Source organism: Lactuca serriola, chromosome 2 (assembly GCF_051521515.1).
Source record: "Lactuca serriola cultivar US96UC23 chromosome 2, Lser_US96UC23_V15, whole genome shotgun sequence".
Taxonomy (NCBI): domain Eukaryota; kingdom Viridiplantae; phylum Streptophyta; class Magnoliopsida; order Asterales; family Asteraceae; genus Lactuca; species Lactuca serriola.
The window spans coordinates 202,078,414-202,100,323 of record NC_136409.1 but is presented as its reverse complement, the minus strand read 5'-3'; the positions used below and the strand labels follow the sequence as shown (position 1 = coordinate 202,100,323).

General features: G+C 40.2%; 1 protein-coding gene across 1 annotated transcript; it reads right to left on the bottom strand.

The window, feature by feature from the left end:
• Positions 1-19,548: 19,548 nt before the first annotated feature.
• LOC145089964 (uncharacterized) lies at positions 19,549-21,447 on the bottom strand. Its single transcript, XM_079028336.1, has 4 exons — positions 21,225-21,447; positions 21,014-21,093; positions 20,563-20,908; positions 19,549-20,366 (listed from the first exon to the last, which is right to left on the bottom strand). Exons 1-4 carry the CDS (start codon positions 21,445-21,447, stop codon positions 19,549-19,551), a joined length of 1,467 nt encoding a protein of 488 aa, XP_078884462.1.
• Positions 21,448-21,910: the final 463 nt, after the last annotated feature.

The following is a 21,910-nucleotide window of genomic DNA, read 5'->3' as shown; positions in this document are numbered from 1 at the left end:
CATTATGGAGCAAAGATTGATCATCAATATCATCAAAGATATTCGGAAAATGTGGATCAAGGGATTCATGAATCTAGTGAGAAACAAGATTATGAAGAGGAAAAATGTTTTCAACAAATTTAATATCCCTTGAAATAATGATATCTCTTGTGTTGAGATCAAGCACTTTATAACATTTTTGACCAAAAGGGTATCCAATAAAAATGCAAGGTTTGGATCTAGGCATGAATTTATCTATGTTCACACGTTGAGTAGAAGTGAAACATAGGCATCCAAAAGATTTCAAATTATCCAAATTTGTTTTCTTTTTGAATAAAACCTCATAAGGACTTTTATTATCCAGACGTTTTGAAGAAAATCTGTTGATTAAATGAGCAACAGTTAAAACACATTCTCCCCAATAACATTTCCCAAGTTCAGATTGGAAGAATAAAACTCTAGACACTTCTAATAAGTGTTTATGTTTCCTTTCTACAATCCTATTTTGTTGGGGTGTGTAAGGACAAGATTTTTGATGAATGATTCCCAAGGATTGAAAGAATTGAATACCTTCATTGCTAGAACTGAGTTCAAAAGAATTATCAGTACGAATGATCTTAATAGTGATATGAAATTGAGTTTGAACATATTTAACAAAAGCTTGAATAAAAGTGAAAGCATTACTCTTATGTTTAAGTAGATGAATCCAAGTGCATCTACTGTGATCATCAACAATGGTCAAAAAGTACTTGAAACCATTATGTGTGGATTCTTTTTATTGACCCCAAATGTCTATATGAACAAGATCAAAAAGTTGTTTGGAATTTGTTTCACTCAATGAAAAAGACAATTTATGTTGTCTTGCTTGATAACAAATTTTGCAAGATTTGAACAAATCGTTAGAAAAATCTTTGGAAGTCAATGGCATCGATTTCATTTTATCAAATGGTAAATGTCCTAATCTATAATGCCAAAGATTAGAAATATTACATTTATTTGCAGAATTACATGAAGAAAAAGGAATGGAAGAGTTGTTCGCAAATGCAGGAATCTTCAAACACTTATGCCATTGTAAGTAGAGATTGTATATCCTTTTGCCAATGATAAAAATACTCTTCGACAAAGGGGTTTGCATTGCACAAAATTCATCAGTAAAGATAATCCATACCTTTAACTGAGATGTGATTTTGGCAATAGAAATGAGATTTTGTCTAAACTCAGGAACATAAAGCACATCAGAAAGTTTGATTGTGTTATGAATAAAGACTTCTCCCATTTTTGTAACATGAAGAAAATGTCCATTTGGAAGAGCAACTGAATGAACATGTGAAAGACTTCTCTAGGAAGAGAATAATGACATATCATAACAAATGTGATCAGTAGCTCCTGAGTTGATTATCTATTTGGATTTTGTCCCATTAGAGTGAATATCAACATTGAATATATAAGAGACATGGTTTCCTGAACTATCAATAGGATTACCTGTTGTATCCATTGAGCCATTAGTGATAATAGAATTGATTTGAGAAGTGCCTTTGTTGATAAGAAGGTCCATCAATTGCTTGTATTGTTCTTGTGAAATTGTTTGTGGATCATCTGTAGCAGTAACATTGTGAACCATTGACTCTGTTTTCTTTGTTTTCGTGAACTTGAAGTCTGCTAGAAATCCATGGAGTCTTTAGCATTGAGATTTGATGTGTCCACTCTTCTTGTAGTGTGAACAATTTAGATTCTTCTTAAATCCAGTGTTAACATGCATTGCCATAGAGTCTGTGACAAGGTTAGGTGTAGGTGAAATGTCTCTCTATCGTTCTTCATGAATCAAGATAGAGTGGATAGTGGAAATAGTAGGAAGAGGACTCATCATCAAGATCTCTCCTCTTATAGCTTTATACGAAAGGCTGCGCATTTCAGTTGACTACCGAGGAGGCTCGGGCAGCGCTAGACGTCGTGGCTGGTATGTGTTTACTCTTCTCTGCTTTATGTTGTAAAATGCTTATGTATGTGTTATGCTTGCTATAGGGACCTTTTTGGTCAACGGTATGTTGGCTCACGTTTTGTTTGATTCGGGTGCTACTCGATCGTTCGTATCACTTGCGCTTAGCAAGAAGTTCCGAGCCGCGTCGGGGACTCTGGATACCCTGCTCGAGGTAGAGATTACAGATGATCGCACGGTGAGTGTTGTGAGGGTATATCAGGATTGTGTTGTAACGACCCAAAAATCACGACTAAAAAATTTCCTTTAAAACATTACTAAAACCATATTTATAAAACATATCATAAGTCATAACATAAGTTCCGAGTATCAATTCAAAACATGTTCTTATTATCAGAGGAAAACATCCCAGGCTGACTAACTATGGTGTGTGTCATGCGATCATCCCGAGCTCTTCCCTCCGCTACCGGAAGTACATGAAACCAAAACCGAAAACTGTAAGCACGAAGCTTAGTGAGTTCCCCAACCTACCACATACCATACACATAATTGAATATTGCAAATACTTGGCCTCTCCCACTACCTCGGGCCTCGCCCGCTACAACAGGCCCCGCCTAGCTTGGAGCCCCGCTCGGTGTACAGATATGTTTCTCTTAGGCCCCGCCCGCTAACCATATACAAACATATAACATATCGCATATCACATAAACTATAACTATTCTACTACATTCATGTACTAAGGCCTCTCCTGTCTTGGGCCCCGCCCCTGTCCTGCTACTGATGAGTCATGGAACCCGTCCACACTCCTACTGATAGTGAGATACGGGCCCAGCCCACACTCACTCCTTTCCTAACTCGGGCCTCGCCCCTGCTCGGCTACTACTAAGATATGGAACCTTGCCCATACTCTACCAATGGTGAGATACGGGACCTCGCCCACACTCACCTCCCTACCAGTCAGACAGTCACATACAAGTATCACACAGACAACAAGTATACTTTATCATGCAAACCATTCCTTGGGAACCCCCCCGACATTGGACCTTGGTCCTGAATATCATACTAGCAGGCCATGACTAGGGCTAACCCCCAGGTCTTCCTACTCATAAATACATGGGCCGACATTGTGGCCGTAGACCCATTCACACAAAGGGAAAACTCACCTGCACTATTGAACTCTGCTGATAACCCTCTGGCTACTATCCGACAACTCTCTGAACCGTTGCTCCACTAGCTCCCCGAGCTACTAATACCAATAATAACAATTAGCCTAATTGTCCTTCCAAAGTCAACTAGGTCACCTCTGGTCAAGGTCCTTCTCAAGGTCAAAGTCAACGGTTATAGTCAACTTCCAGTTGACTCGACTCGCCGAGTTGTTCTACCAACTCGTTGATTCCATGCTCCTCAAATCTCAAACCAACCTCGACTCTACTTGTCGAGGCTAGCAACAACTCGACGGGTTCTCCTTCAACTAATTACTCAGGACCATCTTCAACTGACTTGTCGAATTGTTCTACAACTCGCCGAGTCCACCTTCATAAGCTAAGAAGATTGCCTTGGACTCGCCGAGTTCCTCCTTGAACTCGTCGAGTACCATGATCTTCATGTCCATTACAGACACAAACTGGCTGAGTCCTTCTCTAACCCCACTCACTGATCTGAATCATAAACAGGAGGGTTTGGGTTTGCGCCCGACTCGCCGAGTCCATGAACTGACTCTTCGAGTCCACCTTGTGACACCTCTATTCTTTGGATCACAGTCCATTCCAACACCTTCAACTCATAGATCTGGACTTCTAATGCTAGCTTTGCACGTAAAGTTGCTAACTTTACGTCCATGCATGGTGTTATGAGTCTAGAACACTTAATCCAAGCTTCAAAGGAAACCTAGGTCATGAAATGGGACCTTAACTGGATAAAGCCAACAACTTTGAGCTTCTAAAGCTCTAGAGTGTCCAGATCTATTCTCCAAATCCAACCTCAAGGGTTTAATACTCGGATTAACCTTGGAAATGATCCGAATGTGACCAAAAGCAAACTAGAAAGGGGATCTATCAATTGAAAGCTCAAGGTCCAGAAATTTTACCTTCTAACCATTGCCAAATCGATATGAAGGCTAGATCTACACTTCCTTCCTTACTCCTTTCTTCCAAGCCTTCAAAATCCACTCTAATGGACCTTAATCTTCACCAAAAGCTCCAAAAATGAAGGTGGGTGGCTAGGGTTTTGGAGTTCTGGATGAGAGAGGCTGTAATGAATCGTAGTGAAGAGAATAAGATGCTTAAATAGGGTACCAAGTCCCGGAATTAGGGTTTCCCAACCCAGACCTGACTCGCCGAGTCGGTCACTTAATCTTGCTCATGTATCCCGCTCCGACTCATCGAGTTCTTCCCTAGACTCGACAAGTTGACCGCTTTTGAATTAGGGTTTCCTTTCCTTTCTTGGTCTTTCTGATTTTGGGTGTTACAACTCTCCCCCACTTAAACTAGACTTCGTTCTCGAAGTCTGCTACGACCAACTGTGTTGCAATCTGCTTTCAACCTTCCTGCCCGATGAATCTAACTTCTGCTGACCAATCCCATTCACCTTTCGCCCAGTCATTCAGACTAACACTAGTCCTTGTAAATAATAATCCTCTAGTGCACTCTGATCCCGTTAATCCTGAGAACACAACTTACTCAACTGACAATCCTTCCGGTACTCCCCGAGTACTTATGTTGGACATCCTAGGGGTTCACCCCCATTTCCTTGTGCGTTCACTGGCCTTCCCAAGGCAACTTTCTATAACCAACCACCTCCTATATTTTCGTGAAGGACATACCCCTCACCGTATCCATTACTCCATCCACTCCCAGTGCTGGTCACTACTACCGGTACTCACTGAATACTTCATACTAGTATAACTTAGTGTCGAGCACCCATCCCAGCAATGGATCAGATAATCCTTTGAGTAAAAGATTCACCCCTGCAACAGTTAGAATCATACGAGAGCTGCACAACAGGGTCAAATCCTTCCCTCTGAGATTATTCAACCCTGCTGTGAGAGGCGTAGCACTCTTCGGTCAACCAGCTACCTCATACCATACTTCTCTTATCATTACCACCACTAACTGGAAATTCTATTGTCCCTTATCCGCCTTCCGGATGAACTGAGACCACCCTGGTTCCAACTAATCTGTCAATATCTGGGTTACCGGACTCCCACCGGTTACTACACCCAGCACAATCTCTTAGTCGCTTCCAGCGACTTTTGAAGAAACTTCGGCTATCTAAGCTGCTCTATCTAATCAGCCACCCAGGCGCTACAAGTCTTGGGATCCTCGATCCCTTATCTTGACCCTAAGGTCCTTACCAGGTCCCACCTGCGTTGCTATAATCTCACGGGCCTCGCCAACGGGTCTCACCCGACTATATCCTAAAGCGTCCTATCCCTTTAGTCTCACTTGCCTAGCTACTGTCGCATGGGCCTCACCCACGGGTCTCACCCAAACCATACTACTGAGCAATCCTGCTCCTAGGTCTCACCTATACTACTACTAACAAATGAGCCTCGCCCACGGGTCTCACTCAACTGTATCTTGGAGCGGCCTCTCCTAAGGTCTCACCTCTCCACGACTACGCAAGCCAACTCCATACTAATCTCAACGAACTACCCTTTCCTGATCCCTACCTTGCTAACTAGGAGATACGGGCCTCCGCCCACACTCCGTGAACTAGGAGATACGGGCCCCTGCCCACACTCCGCTAACTAAACTGCTAATGAATGATATGGCTTACCCACAATCTGACATCACTTCCCTCATTAAATCGCTGTTGGGGAATGTTGTGGCTATCCCGCAGTCTTACTACGTTCACCATTCTATCTCAACCACCGACTACTAAACCGAAGGCATCCCAAATTACACTTATTTCCGCTCCTGACTTCTGGAATAGGTCTCCCCCACTTTGATTCGACTAGGTCCCTACATTCCCCAACTTAAGAAGGATTCCCAATCCTTTTCTCTTATCAAAAGAGGTCAGTCCGCTGACATCCAACACTTACCACAACTAGCAACCACCGACACCAAAACTGCACCATTCTCGAAAACTAATAAGGCACTTGTCGAACCCCCATTCACACCTGATACTGCAACTGCTTCTGAAGAACCGGCTAGATAAGAGGGTACTACTATGAACTACCGACCGAAACCCATGGTATGCAGATGGCATATAATCCATACACAACAGGAAAACCATCACATACATAACATAGTTGCAACACTATGACAATATAATCAAGAATAAAAATGACATGGAATCAGAAGATACTTACCTGCAACGCTCGGTGCTGCTCATGCCTCCACTATAGACAACTGGAAAGCCCTGCTCCCTACCGCAGGTGCCTTTGTTTGGCCTTGACAGCCGTCTGTGATCCTCAAGGTCGCAGGGGCAGGTGTCATCACCTGTCCTGCCGAAAGCAAACTCAGACACTGGGCCTTCTTGTGTCCCCTCTGACTACAATGAAAACATATCAAGTATGATCCCTGAGTGGTGGTAGCAGTACAATCACTACTGAAATGACCAGTCCGGCCGCACTTGAAGCAGCCAGAATCACCACTACTACCGCTCCTACACGCACCCTCGTGTGTCCTGCCACACTTCCCGTATCGGCTGCGGCTCTGATGATCCCTCGATCTCGAATCTGACCCCTTGGTTCTCTAGACCGAACTCGTGTCTACCTGAATCTCATCCGGTTTCCTCTTCCTGATCTGCTCCAGGTCAATCTCTCTCTCTCTCTCTCTCTAGCCCGTGCAACCATATCCTCCAGCATTTTGCAGTTGTTCCTTCTCACAAACTGCCTGATGTCACTCCTCAGCATCTCGTGATATCGGGCTTTCTTCATCTCCTCATCCGCAACATACTGCGGAACAAGAAGAGCCATCTCCCTGAACTTGGTGGTGATTTCCGCCACTGTCTCCGTAGTCTGCTGGAGGTCTTGAAACTCCCATGCCAACTGCTGCACCTTAATAACTGGTGCAAACTCAGCCCTGAACCTGGCCGAAAAATCACTCCATGCCATCGCGTCCAACACGACATCATCCCCCAAGGCATGACCAATCTCCTCCCACCAATCCCGCGCTCTGTCCTTCAGAAGACAGGAGGCAAGTCTGACCTTGTCCCCCTCGGGACACCGGCTACTACGAAAAGCGTTGGCAACATCGGCCAACCATCTGCTGCTAGCAATGGGGTCCCTAGCCCCATGATAATCTGGAGCTCCACAGGCTCTGAACTCTCGGAATGTCAAGGTACGCGCTCCCACCAAAGCCACCATCTCTATGCGAAAGGCTCCCAGCCTCTCATCCACAATCTCTAGTATACCCTCCTTGACCATGCCAAAGATCACAGGAGTATGGTCTAAGATACTGCGCGTGATCTTAGCTGATACAAACTCTCTCATCCGCTCCTCGAGCTGCTCGGTCCCTGAACCCGAGCCTGATCCCTCTCCGGCGCCTGATCCGCCCACTGGTCTCTCACGCAACGTCACCATGCTGAAAACATAATACAATAATGATCAAAACACACGTCACTGCTGAGGGATCACTCATACACACACTACAAGTTTCCCGGTCTCATCTCGGCCCTTCTTGAATCGAGTACGAATCCTATGCTTTCAATAGTACGTTCCCATACTACCTTCCACATTTATCTGTACTTTCCTCAAGAACTGCCACGACTCCACCAGTCACTTCTACTGCTACTGATATCTGCTACTCTCATCCTAAGCTTGCCCTAGGGAAATCTCTGACTCCACCCAAACCAGTCCTCTGTTGCTGAAGGCCTCCTTGTAATGCCAATTAGCCATCACCTGGATACCATCACATGTGACGAGGCTCAGATAATCCTTCGAGTAAAAGACTCGTCCCTACAACGGTTAGACTCAGATAAGAGCTACGCAATAGGGCCAAATCCAGCACTATGAGATTATTCAACCCTGATCACATGTGACGTGACGTATTCACCTAATGGCTAACTCCCATCACTTAGAGTCCCACAAAGCACAAAGCAAGAAGCATTTAGACACAGGAAACTACTCAAGCATATCTATCCTCATAACGAGAAACTGTATTAGCATACAATGCTAAGCTCATACTATCAGGCATAACCTTAACATGCTATCCTACTACCGTCTACTCAATACTAGCATGCAATTCTCATGAAGCTGAAGCACATAAAGCAGGCACATAAGGCATCCTCCCTAGATCCTTATCCTAATCTAGCATGTTGTTCTACTAATTTATAATCATAAAATAAAATTGTATGGGTATTTTGGGGTACTAACTTGAGCTCGGCTGATTGCATGCACCACTCTTTTCTCTTTTCAAAGTTCTTTTCTTTCTCAAAGTTCCTTCCGCTTTTTCTAAAACTCTTATCTTTTCTAAAAATCCATTTTTACAAAAAATGATTTTCCTTTTGAAAATTTCTTTACCAATCCCTTAGTTTGAGTCTAGACACACCCGAAAGTATGTCTGAATCCCTCAAACCAAGGCTCTGATACCAACTTGTAACAACCCAAAAATCACGACTAAAAAATTTCCTTTAAAACATTACTAAAACCATATTTATAAAACATATCATAAGTCATAACATAAGTTCGGAGTATCAATTCAAAACATGCTCTTATTATCAGAGTAAAACATCCCAGGCTGACTAACTATGGTGTGTGCCATGCGATCATCCCGAACTCCTCCCTCCGCTACCGGAAGTACCTGAAACCAAAGCTGAAAACTATAAGCACGAAGCTTAGTGAGTTCCCCAACCTACCACATACCATACACATAACTGCATACTGCAAATACTGGGCCTCACCTACTACCTCGGGCCTCGCCCGCTACAACAGGCCCCGCCTGCTCTATGCCTCGCCTGGCTTCGAGCCCCGCTCAGTGTACATATATGTTTCTCTTAGGCCCCGCCTGTCTCTGGGCCCCGTCCGCTAACCATATAAACTATAACTACTCTACTACATTCCTGTACTAAGGCCTCGCCTGTCTTGGGCACTGCCCCTGTCCTGCTACTGATGAGTCATGGAACCCCGTCCACACTCCTGCTGATAGTGAGATACGGGCCCAACCCACACTCACTCCTTTCCTAGCTCGGGCCTCGCCCCTGCTCGGCTACTAATGAGATATGGAACCCCGTCCATACTCTGCCAATGGTGAGATACGGGACCTCGCCCACACTCACCTCCCTACCAGTCACATACAAGTATTACACAAACAACAAGTATACTCTATCATGCAAACCATTCCTTGGGACCCGCCCGACATTGGACCCTGGTCCTGAATATCATACTAGCAGGCCATGACTAGGGCTAACCCCCAGGTCTTCCTACTCATAAATAAATGGGCCGACATTGTGGCCGTAGACCCATTCACACAAAAGGAAAAGTCACCTACACTGCTGAACTCTGCTGATAACCCTCTAGCTTCTATCCGACAACTCTCTGAACCGTTGCTCCACTAGCTCCCCAAGCTACCAATACCAATAATAACAATTAGCCTAACTGTCTCCTGAATTCAACTAGGTCAACACTAGTCAAGGTCCTTCTGAAGGTCAAAGTCAACGGTTATAGTCAACTTCCAGTTGACTCGACTCGCCGAGTTGTTCTACCAACTCGTCGAGTCCATGATCCTCAAATCTCAAAACAACCTCAACTCTACTCGTCGAGTCTAGCAACAACTCGACGTGCTCTCCTTCAACTAAACATTTGGGACCATCTTCAACCGACTCGCCGAGTTGTTCTACAACTCACTGAGTCCACCTTCATAAGCTAATGAGATTGCCTTGGACTCACCGAGTTCCTCCTTGAACTCGTCGAGTACCATGATCTTCATGTCCATTACGAACACATAGTGGCTGAGTCCTTCTCTAACCCCACTCACTTATCTGAATCATAAACAGGAGGGTTTAGGTTTGCGACCCGACTCGCCGAGTCCATGAACTGACTCTTCGAGTGCACCTTGTGACACCTCTATTCTGTCAATCACAGTCCATTCCAACACCTTCAACTCATAGATCTGGACTTCTAATGCTAGCTTTGCACGTAAAGTTGCTAACTTTATGTCCTTGCAAGGTGTTATGAGGCTAGAACACTTAATCCAAGCTTCAAAGGAACCCTAGGTCATGAAATGGGACCTTAGCTGGATAAAGCCAACAACTTTGAGCTTCTAAATCTCTAGAGTGTCCAGATCTGTTGTCCAAATCCAACCTTAAGGGTTTAATACTCGGATTAACCTTGGAAATGATCTGAATGTGACCAAAAGCAAACTAGAAAGGGGATCTATCAATTAAAAGCTCAAGGTCCAGACTTTTTACCTTCTAACCATTGCCAAAATGATATGAAGGCTGGATCTACACATCCTTCCTTGCTCCTTTCTTCCAAGCCTTCAAAATCCACTCCAATGAACCTTAATCTTCACCAAAATCTCCAAAAATGAAGTTGGGTGGCTCGGGAGAGGCTATAATGAACCCTATGGAAGAGAATAAGATGCTTAAAAAGGATACCAAGTCCCGGAATTAGGGTTTCCCAACCCAGACTTGACTCGCCGAGTCCACTTGCCGACTCGCCGAGTCGGTCACTTAATCTTGCTCACGGATCCCGTTCCGACTCGTCGAGTTCTTCCCTAGACTCGACAGTTGACCCCTTTTGATTTAGGGCTTCCTTTCCTTTCTTGGTCTTTCTGATTCTGGGTGTTACATGTTTTACTTTTAAAATAGTTAAACATGCTAAATGTTTTAACTATAAAACCTAAATCGGCATATCAAATTAATTAAAAATATATCCACAAACTAATTTTTATAATATATTTTTTTCAGATAAGTGTTTTAAGTTAATTAAATTTGATAATAGTTATACGTAACATAAATTTATAGTATGTTACCTTACAAATAATTATTAATATTTTAAATAATCACCATTATCAAAGTTAAAAAATTAGTACTTTGAAAATTAATTAATTACAACGTCAAATGTAACAATACATTAAAACTCATATTTAGTATTAGTAGAATGCAAGCGGTTGATAAAGACCAAAATAATTATATGATTATTGTAACACTCTAAATCAGGTATGGCTTGGAAACCCTTGAAGAATTTCAAGTTTGTCATAAATGGTCCTTTGGAGTACGCGGGGCGTACTTCTGAGTACGCTTAGCATACTCTACATTTTAATCGCGGGGGCATCTCGCATACACGGGGCATACATAAGGGTACGTTGGGCGTACGCCGGTGAAGACCATGCTACCCTAAATCCGGACTTGAGACCCTATTTAAACAACTTATGACCTCCTGGACCAAACCCTATCAACCTCCTTAGCCCCCATTTCGTTTATTTCAGCTGAGTTTGAGTGTGATTGAGTGTTTGAGCTTAAGAAGAGGCTTTTGGTGAGCATTTTGGGAGTTCTTTCAAGAAGGTGATTTGCTAGACAAGCTTGGGACGGTTTGGTGCTTCAAGAATCTGTATTGTGGACATCTTACAAGGCTTCTAGAGGTAAACAGTTTGCACCTTTCCATTTAAACCTTTAGATCTAGCTAGGGTTTCTAGTTGGTCCCTTTTTGGTTGATTTTGAACCTCATTTGATGAGATAAGCTACTCCATGAGGTGGGAAGGTCAGATCTGAGGTCCCTTAGTCATTTAGAGACATAAAAATGAGATCTTGATGGATGTATTGGTCTCATGCGTGGACAAAGGACCTTGGAAAGGTCTAAATGGGGGTGTTGGGCGTTTTTGAGGCATGCAAGGGCATAAAGCTGCCAACTTTATGCCTTAGGACATCTTTTCAGACTTAGATCTAGCTTTTGGATGTGAATGACTGGAGCATTAAGCACTTAACGGAAAAAGGGCTTAACATGGGTGTACGTCGAGCGTAACTGGATGTACGCAACGTGTAGTCCCTGAAACCCCATTACGCTATGTGTACCAGGGTGGTACGCTGAGCGTACGCAACCCTGTAGGACCCTAAGTCATACCTTACAAATGATGTGACTTGTTACGACTTGAAAAAACTTAAGGCTTGACATTGTCGCAAAGTCACGCCTATATTTTGAACATATTTAATTATCAACCGAACAAAATGCAAATAACAAAAAGTAATGGTAAATGTTAAGAATATTTTAATTTTGTATCGATATGGATATGTGTTTTCTTTTGGATGAATTACCATTTCTTTTTTGTCATTCTATGTAACATATATTGAACTTGATATTTAAGTTGTTATTGTTGGCTATCATATTTCTATCGATTTGGTGTTGATAAAGAGTTGAGTTTACCTAATTAGCGATGTACAGTCTTCAACAAAAAGCATAAATTTAAATATCTCAACATATACGTCGCTAACAAGTATGTCACGAGTTAGCGAGACAAATGTTTTACATGGTGATGAAGGTTGTTAATCTCTCGGTGAGGTACTTCAGCTTATGTATGATATTCTAGTTGTCATTATTACTTTGGTACATATTTTTAGAAAATGATTTTTTTATTCTTATTTTTAGATTTTATTACACAAATTAGAGAGAGAAAATGTTGTATTGAATTCACATATTGAGGTAAGCTCTTACAATACATATAAGTAGGGCTGGCAATTCTCGACACGACCCGCGACACGACACGAAATAAATGAGTTTGGGTTGAGTTTTTCAACCCGCCAACCCGCTAACCCGTCAACCCGCCAACCCGTTTATTAAACGGGTCATATATGGGTTTCTCAAAAAATAAATTCTTAATAAAAAAAAATTATTATATTTTAAATGTATTTATATATCAAGTATTAATATTTAATAAGTATTATGTAATATATATCATTTATTCATAGACTATTTGATTGTTTTGAAATTATTACTTGTGGTGGATGGTCTAAGGTCATAAGTTGTAACCTATAAGGCTAAGTCTGTAATATGTTTCTATGAATGTTTTTTATTTTCATTTGGATGTGTAAGACTTAAATATCTAAAATTTAGACCCACGAACCCAAATCTAACCCACGAACCCACCAACTTGTGAATCCGTATAAATAAATGGGTTAGTGGGTCATATATGGGTTTATGTTCCAAACCCGCCAACCCGTGACCTGTATATTTAAATGGGTCGTGTTTGGGTTGGCATATTTTGACCCGCCAACCCGCCAACCCGCGACACGCCAACCCGAACACGACACGATTGTCGGGCCTACATATAAGCGACTTAACAGAAAAATATAGTGTAACGTCTTGTTTCTAGTATGAATTTATTTTTAATTATTTGCGTTTTATTGGAGGACTCGTCGAGTTGGAAGCCTCAACTCGACGTATTACATGGTGTTTTAGCAGCGAAGTTTAATGAGTCAACTTGGCGAGTTGAGGTGCCTCAGCTCAGCGAGTTGACAGCTAGGAAGGAAACCCTAATTTTAGGGTTTTGCACAGTATTTAAACACCTTAAGTCCAGGTGTTGGCCTCATTCCCAGCCTCCATAGCCCTTAACCCTAATCTCGAAACCCTAGAGCGTCCTTGAGTGTTGTGAGCTTATTATGGGTATATTTTGGTGTGTTTGAAGCTCGCCGAAAGAAGAGACGCTTGGTGCAAGGTGGTGGTTCAAGTAGGAGCCTTCAAATCCTGATTCTCTGAACCATTACCAGCACATTTCGGGTATAAAGTTCTAACCTTGATTAATATTTTTTTAGATCTCTTTTTGGGTTAGTTTATATGCTTTTAGTCATGTGTGGGTGGTTGACGGGGTTGTAAGACGTCCCAAGTGTTATTCTTTCAAATATATGATCTTCATGAGCTCTTTTGGCATAAAGGTGCCAACTTTATGGTCTTAAGGGCTTCATGCATTCATTAAGTCCTTCTTATGGCTTCTTTTGAGCATTTAAGCTTCTCCTAGTCATGCATGAATGTAAAGTTGGGAACTTTACGTAGTTAATCAGCTTTTAGGGTCAGATCTGCAGTTTGGGGTTATGCCTTTGGTGATTAAGTGCTTAATGATTAATCCCTCACCCTTTTAAGCCTAGGGTTTGGGTTTTGAACCCATTTTGGTGGTTATTAGGGGTAAAGTTGGAAACTTTACCCTTCTTGAGGCCATTTCAGTTAAGATCTGAGATATGAAGCTTTTAGTTTCGATAAGGTCGGCTTAATGAATTAAGATGTTTGATTTCTGGCGAACTCGACGAGTTGGACTGTTTCTTCCCGACTTTTCAGACACATTGATAAACTCGGCGAGTTGAAGGACAACTCGGCGAGTTGGGTCAAGTCAGATCATTGACTTTGTATTTGACTTTAGTCTTTGATCAAGTTTGACATATAAGGGGCTTTTGGGCATTTTGTGTTGTACTTAAGGAAACCTTTTATGTTTAGGGGTTGTGTAGAGTCGATATTCAGATTCGGGATCCGTTCAGCTACCTTTATGCATTCGAGGTGAGTTTACTCACCAGGTTCAGCGGGTCTAAGGCACCAAGGCCGACCCTCGTTTGGTTATGTTATACTTGTTGTCTGTGTGATACTTGTATGTGCTTGTATATGTATGTCTATTGGGAGGGCCCCTTATATGAGTGTGGACGGGGCCCATATCTCATTCCTATCTGAGTGTGGGTGGGGATCGTATCTCACTATCATCCGAGTGTGGGCGGGGCACGTTATTCGAGTGTGAGCGGGGCCCGTATCTCACTGTTATCTTAGTGTTGGCGGGGCTTGTATCTCATTATTGCATGATATGTATGGTATGTGGTATTTTGGGGGAACTCACTAAGATTTGTGCTTACGGTTTTCAGTTTATGTTTCAGGTACTTCTGGTTCCAAGGGGAAGAGCTCGGGATGACTGCACCGCACAAACCATTGAGATTCTATTATGATGTTTTACTCAGATTTATGGCAAATTGATACATTGGTTTTATTCAAATGTTTGGATGTTATGGGAAAATACTATTTTATCTATTATCAAATTGAAATTTTTGGGACCATATTTTTGGATGTTTCATATATAAATGTACAATATTAACTCCTGAACTATTTACAAATTAGTATTCCTAATACCCCCCCCCTTAAGGTGGCAGAGCGAAATATATTTTTTCAATGCCATCTTGTTCATAAAAGGTTGTAGCTTTGTCGATGGAAGATGTTTAGTAAACATGTCAGCTAACGGGAATTGAGATCGAATGGGCATGAATCGAATTGTCTTATCAATGAATTTTTCTGAACAAAATGCACATCGATTTCTATATGTTTAGTGCACTCATGGAAAATCAGATTAGATGCAATCTTAATTGAAATTGTCATAGAAGAGTAACGTAGCTTCTTTTGGAGGACAATCAAAATCTCTCAAAAGTTGTCCTAACTAGATAATTTTAGCAGTGGTAGAAGCAATTGCTCGATATTCAGCTTGAGCTGAAGAACGTGAAATAGTTGGTTGCTTCTTTGATTTCCATGACACTAAAGAATCTCCAATAAATATTCAAAAACAGTGATGAATTTTCGATAATCCAAGCATTTTGCCCAGTCAGTATCACAAAAGGCTTTGAGTGTCAATGGAGATTTGGCCAAAAAGAAAATACCTTGACCAGGAATCTGTTTCAAATATTTAACCAAATGACAAGCTGCTTAATAATATGGAATACCGTGACAACCCGGAAATTCCATTATGTACAAACTATATCACTTCAATAGAAGTTGTAGCGGTCACAGTTAATTTTCAGACTTTTCGCGTAAGTTTGAGTAATTCAGGGTTTACACTTCAGGAAATATCAGGAGAGTGGGTGCACTAGGGTTTTGTGCAACACTGTTATTCCAACACTCTATTATATTAGAGATCATTACAGGAATAAAAATATTTTCTGCCAAAATATCTCAGGACTATAAATAGAACTCTGAACCAAATTCATTCATTATTCACATTTCCAACTAGAGAAAAACCATTTTCTATCTCGCGGATCTTCGGGTTTTTATCCCAAATCGTGAGTACCTCTTTCTAGTAATGTTAGAAAGCTTTATATGTATTTATAATATGATTTAGAAGGCTAAATCACTAGATCTAGGAGTTTACTCCCCAAGGTATTCTTGGGCGGTAAACTCCCGAAACAAAGCCGAGACCGACCCTTGTGTTATGCATCTACCTTAGACTCATATGTATGTGTGTTAGGGACAAGAAAACAACCAAGAATCACCCAAGTTTGGGAGTTCACGGCCCAAGAGTTTCTTAGGCCATAAACTCCCTTTTCAAACTCAAAATGGTGCTTTTAAGGCACCTAAGGCTTAGGACTTTTATCTAGACTTGTTCCCATTTAATCTAAGGCCTTAAGCACATCAAAATCACTTATCAAAGTGAGTTTACACCCAAGACTTTGTTCTTGGGCCGTAAACATGAAAGGAGGGCACCAAAGTGTGCCTAATGTCTTCATATGCTTGGAATAAAAGCCTAGAACTTATACCACCTATGCTTGAGGCTTGAAATCAACGAGAACACCATTCCAAGGGAGTTTACGGCCGTAAAATCCAAAGGAAATGGCCTTAGGGACGTAAACTCCTAAATGGAGTGTTTCTAGACCTTAAACCCTTCCAAGAATTTAACCACCAAGTTGGAATAATTCTAGGAATCATTTGGAACTTCAAAACACACAAAACACCCATGGTTGGGAGTTTACAGCCGTAAACTCAAGAGTTTACAACCGTAAACTCCATGTGTGTTAGTATATGAGGAGTAAACTCATATATGGGGTCCTTTGGAACCTTAAACACAAGTACCTTGTCCCATAATAGCTTAGATGCAATCCTTAGGGCTTAAAACACTTATATAAAGTGTTTATTATGTCTAGGATGTCTTAGCTTTATCAATTAGTAACTTAAGACTAATTGAGTGCATATATGTGTGATTATATGTTCTTTAGGATCGTAGTGTGTGTACAAGTCCTCGCTTGACACCTAGCAATCCTATAGCGTTCAGTTCATCCCAATCACCATCTACAGGTGAGTTCATACCCCTTAATCAATGTTTTAAATGATTTTAAATGCTTTAATGGGGGGGGATACAAGTAGAAAATAGTATGTTATTAAATCAATCTTATGTATTTTATAACTGTGTTTTCACTCAGTAGATTTCACATATTTCAAAAGGTGTCACATGAAATGGTTTTCTGTCTTAAAATACTTTGATAACAAAAGTATTAGTTTTGAAATGTTTATTAAAATGACATCAAGTCACTCTTAATTATTGTTCAAAACTCCTAGATATCTTGCAAAACCATTATTTTACCTTCTTGAATCGAACTATACTTATGCGCATATGTTCATTTATATGTTAGAGATTATAGTTTTCATCCTTCGTTCAGTTTCCCACACCCTGGTGTATCGAGGGTGCATAAATCTACTTGAACGACCACTTACTTTCCAGTTAATTGTCATAAGGATAGTTTGAAGAAACAAAACATTATTCCTATTACAAGGAATCACACAAGAGTCAGTTCATTCATGAGTCTATACCAGTACATTACCTGATACATGAGTACATTTACAGTTGATTACATGATACCTGAGTACGTTTACATATACTTACATGATACATGATCACGCTTACATGAACACATTACATGAATACCATACAGGAACACTGTTACTTAGGTGCATTATCCTGTATTTACTTACCTGGATACTTGTACTTAGAACTACGAGGATGATTTATTAGTACTTACTGTGTAAATTATCTCTCCTGTCCCAGTTCAATGGGATAACTCGGCGGGACTTACCATTCCGAACCCCACTGATTAGCACCAGTGGTCGATGAATGTCTACGGATTTTTAAGGTTGTCACTTATTTAGTAGTCAGTGACGGGACTAACCATCCCTCTGTCCAACTGTTGCAATAGTGGATGAGATGTGAATCTTCGGAGGATCATTAGGTTAACGCTGTTATGGGACTAACCCTCCCTCCACCCTGCTGCCGCTACAGAGGATGAGGGGACACTTTTCGGATGTCCATAGGGTCTATCTTTCGCTTCGGCGATGTCGTGTTTGTCCTGGTAACCCGAGACAATAACACTTACATGATTATATTTTTCCTGTTTACTTTATTTTGTGATACTTTCACATAAACGAGGAGTTAGACTAAGTACTCTAGTACTAGTCAATAGAAAGGAAAAGCTATCATATTACTTACAAAACATTCAGGTCTTGGTAGAAGACTACACTTCATACTTATAGAATAGTCGGGTCTTGGTAGAAGACTACATAGTCATAACAAAATATTCGGGTCTTAGTAGAAGACTACACTTCATACTTATAGAAAATAAGGGATTTTCTAGGGTTTTTCATACTTACATCAACATTTTCACTTAAAGGTTTACATGGCCTTCATGATAGATTTTCATAAGCAAGACAATGAAACTTAAATACTTATGAATTCACCAGCTTTAAAGCTGATACTCGCTTTCAAAATAACTTGTATTCTCAGGTCAACAGTAGACAGGTACGATGGCCAGGTTTTGAGAAGACGGAGCAGACAAGACTCGTCTTTTATTCTGATTGTATATTTTGGTGTCTTATTACAATGAAAGAACACACATGTATTAAACTTTACTTATAATGCAATGGATGATGTTGTTGCTTGTTTATTATATCACACTGTTGTGATACTGTACATGACGTCCTCCACCCCTGAACGTTTCCGCCGTTCGTGGTTTTGGGGTGTGACAAATACAAGGATTGGACATGTATTGAGATGATTTTTGAACAAAGTAAGAAATATCAGGTCTGGTGATAGTTGGATATAGCAACCGACCAATTAACCTTCGATAACGAGCTGGATCATCATATACATCACCCACATTACTTCATAAACTGTTTCTTGGATCCATCAGAGTAAAAACAGGCATGGCACCTAAGAACCCCAAATCTTCAATTAGTTGAAGAGTGTAAATTCCGTTGAGAGACAAAGATTCCTTCTTTAGAATGAGCAACTTCCAATCCCAAAAAATAACCCAAAGATCCCAAATCTTCAAGTTTAAATTGATCACTCAACTTAATTTTCAAGGAGTCGATTTCATCAATCAATGATCCTGTAATCAAAATGTCATCTACATAAACCAAAAGAGCAATATATTTGACCCCGGTACCTTTAAAAAACAATGAATAATCAGATTTGGATTGTTTGAAACCAATATGAATCCTGAAATTGGAGAACTTCTCAAACCATTGACAAGAAGCCTGTCTTAATCCATAAATCGATTTTTTTAGACGACATGCTAGTTTGGTACCATTTGAACACTTGTGATCTTGGACATTTAAACTAGTGGGAATGTCCATATAAACCTCTTCTTTTAGATCTCTGTTTAGGAAAGCATTGTTTACGTCTAAGTGAACCAAGTTCCATGATTTTGCAGCAGCTGTAGCAAGAAGAAGTTTAACTGTAACCAACTTAGCAACAGGGGTATAAGTTTAAAAAAAAATTAACACCTTCTTGTTGACTGAACCCTTTTGCAACAATTCTTGCTTTGTGGCGTTCAATCTGACCATTGCTTCCAAATTTAAGCTTGTATACCCATCTACAACCCACAATATGTTTGTCTGAAGGTAAGGGTACAATAGTCCAAGTGTTGTTAGAGTGCATTGCTTTTAACTAATCATCCATAACATTACACCATTAAGGATATTTAGCTGTTTGATTATAATTGTGAGGTTCAAAATTAGCAGAAATGCTCATCACCATGGCTTTATGAGAAGAAGACAATTTGTCATAACTGATGACATCCTCCAAAGGATACAAAGAAGAAGTGGTTTTGGAATGTTTCGAAGAATTACAATGAAAATCCTTTAAGTATGTTGGAGGATTTCTATTTCGAACTGGTCTTGTATTGGTGGGAGGAATAGGTTCAGGAATCTGAATTGTTGGTGATACAATTTGAACATGATCAGATTGAGTATTATTGAAAACAACTTCAAAATGAATTTCATCGGTCATTAGAGATGGCAAAACAATTTTGTCGAAAAGACCCATATCAGTTGAAGGAGCAGAACCATTTTTGAAAGGAAATATAGTTTCATGAAATAAAACATCTCTTGAAACAAGAAACTCTTTATTAGATAAATGATACAATTTATAAGCTTTCATATTGGGAGGATAGCCAACAAATATGCATGATTTGGCTCTTGGACTGAACTTAGTTCTTCCTGCTTGTAAGGTAGATGCATATGTTAAACAACCAAAGATTCTCAGATGTGAAAATGAAGAATGTGTGCCATATAATCTGTAAAATGGAGTTTCTTTTTGAAGAATTTTGGATGGTAAACGATCGATAAGATAAGCTGCAGTCAAAATGCACTCACTCCAAAGACCAATGGGTAAATTTGACTGAAAACACAATGCACTAGAGACATTAAGTAAATGTTGATGTTTCCTTTCAACAATAGAGTTTCGTTGAGGTTTGGCAACACAAGACTTCTGATTAATTAGTCCATTGGCTGCAAACAAAAAAAATCTTTAAATTCAAGTTCCTTAGCATTTTCAGATTTGAAAATCTTGATTTTCTTTGCAAATTGAGTGACAACCATTTGCTAAAATGAAGGAATGATTTGAATAATTCAGATTTGTTTTTAAGCATATATACCCATGTATATATGCTATAGTCATCCACAATAGTAGCAAAATATCTAAAACCTTGATAAGAAAGAATGTGATATGGTCCCCAAATATCACAATGTATAAGGGCAAAACAGTCTTTTTGAAGAAGATTCATGGATACAAAGGGTAATTGTTTCTGTTTGGCAAGAGGAGAAACATTACAATGAGAAAACAAATCTTGTTTAATTGTCTTAATAGATAAGTGATCTCGTATTGGAAACAAAGACTGCATAGAAGGATCCCCTAATCTACTATGCCATACATCCAAAGACACATTGTTAGCATTGCTCACTCTATCATGCTTCTTGAATTTGTTATCATCCAACACATATAACTCTTGACACAAATCAGCCTTGCCAATCATCTTCATTTCCCTCATATCCTAAATTAGAGCATAATGACATGTAAACTGAACCATTAAACTCTGATTCTTGGTTAAAGAACTAATAGAAATGAGGCTCTGGTCTAAAGAAGGAACATAGAGAACATCTTTAAGAACAAAAAGATGATCTATGTTAATATCTCCAACAAGGGTAACTCGAAGAGTAATTTTGTTAGACAATGTAACTGTGAGATGATAAACTCTTCTAGTGTTAAGAAACATTGCAATTTCGTGACAAACATGTTGAGTAGCACTTGAATCCAATATCCATTTGTGTGATTTTTCCCAGAATTAATGGATAATGAATAACATTTACCTGTAGTGGTTTCTTCATGAGGATTAACAGTAATCATGTGAGTGGATAAAGCCGACATCACTTGTTGGCACCGTTCTTGAGAAAATCCTTTGAACATGTTGGAAAGATCATTGTTAATAAAAGATATTTGATCTAGAGCATCATCATGATTTTGAATAGCAGCAACTCTGTTTTTGGATTTATATTCGGGTGGATATCCATGAAGTTTGTAACACTTATCCATAATGTGACCCTGCAATTTGCAGTGAGTATAGTATGGTCTGTCTCTATTATTAGATATGGTATTTGTTGCAGGTTTGCGAGTTTAAGAAGAAGATGATGCTTTAGTAACAAAAGCCATTGACTGTTTGAACATTAGTGTCACGACTGAGAGATTTCTGCTTCTCTTCTTGGACAATTAACGAGAAAACACGATTGATTGATGGAAGAGGATCCATGAGAAGAATTTGTCCTCTTGTTTGAGAAAAAGAATCATTTAAGCCCATTAGAAAATTCATAATATGTTCATTATGAAAATATTTGTTGATTTTCTCAACACCACAATCGCACTTATTACATGTACAATGTGGCCTGAAATTGATGAGTTCATCAGTGAGTGTTTTGAGTTTAGTGAAGTAAATACCAATGGTGTCATGATTTTGATTGAGATTCGAAAGTTCTCTTCTAATTTGAAAGATGTGTGGACC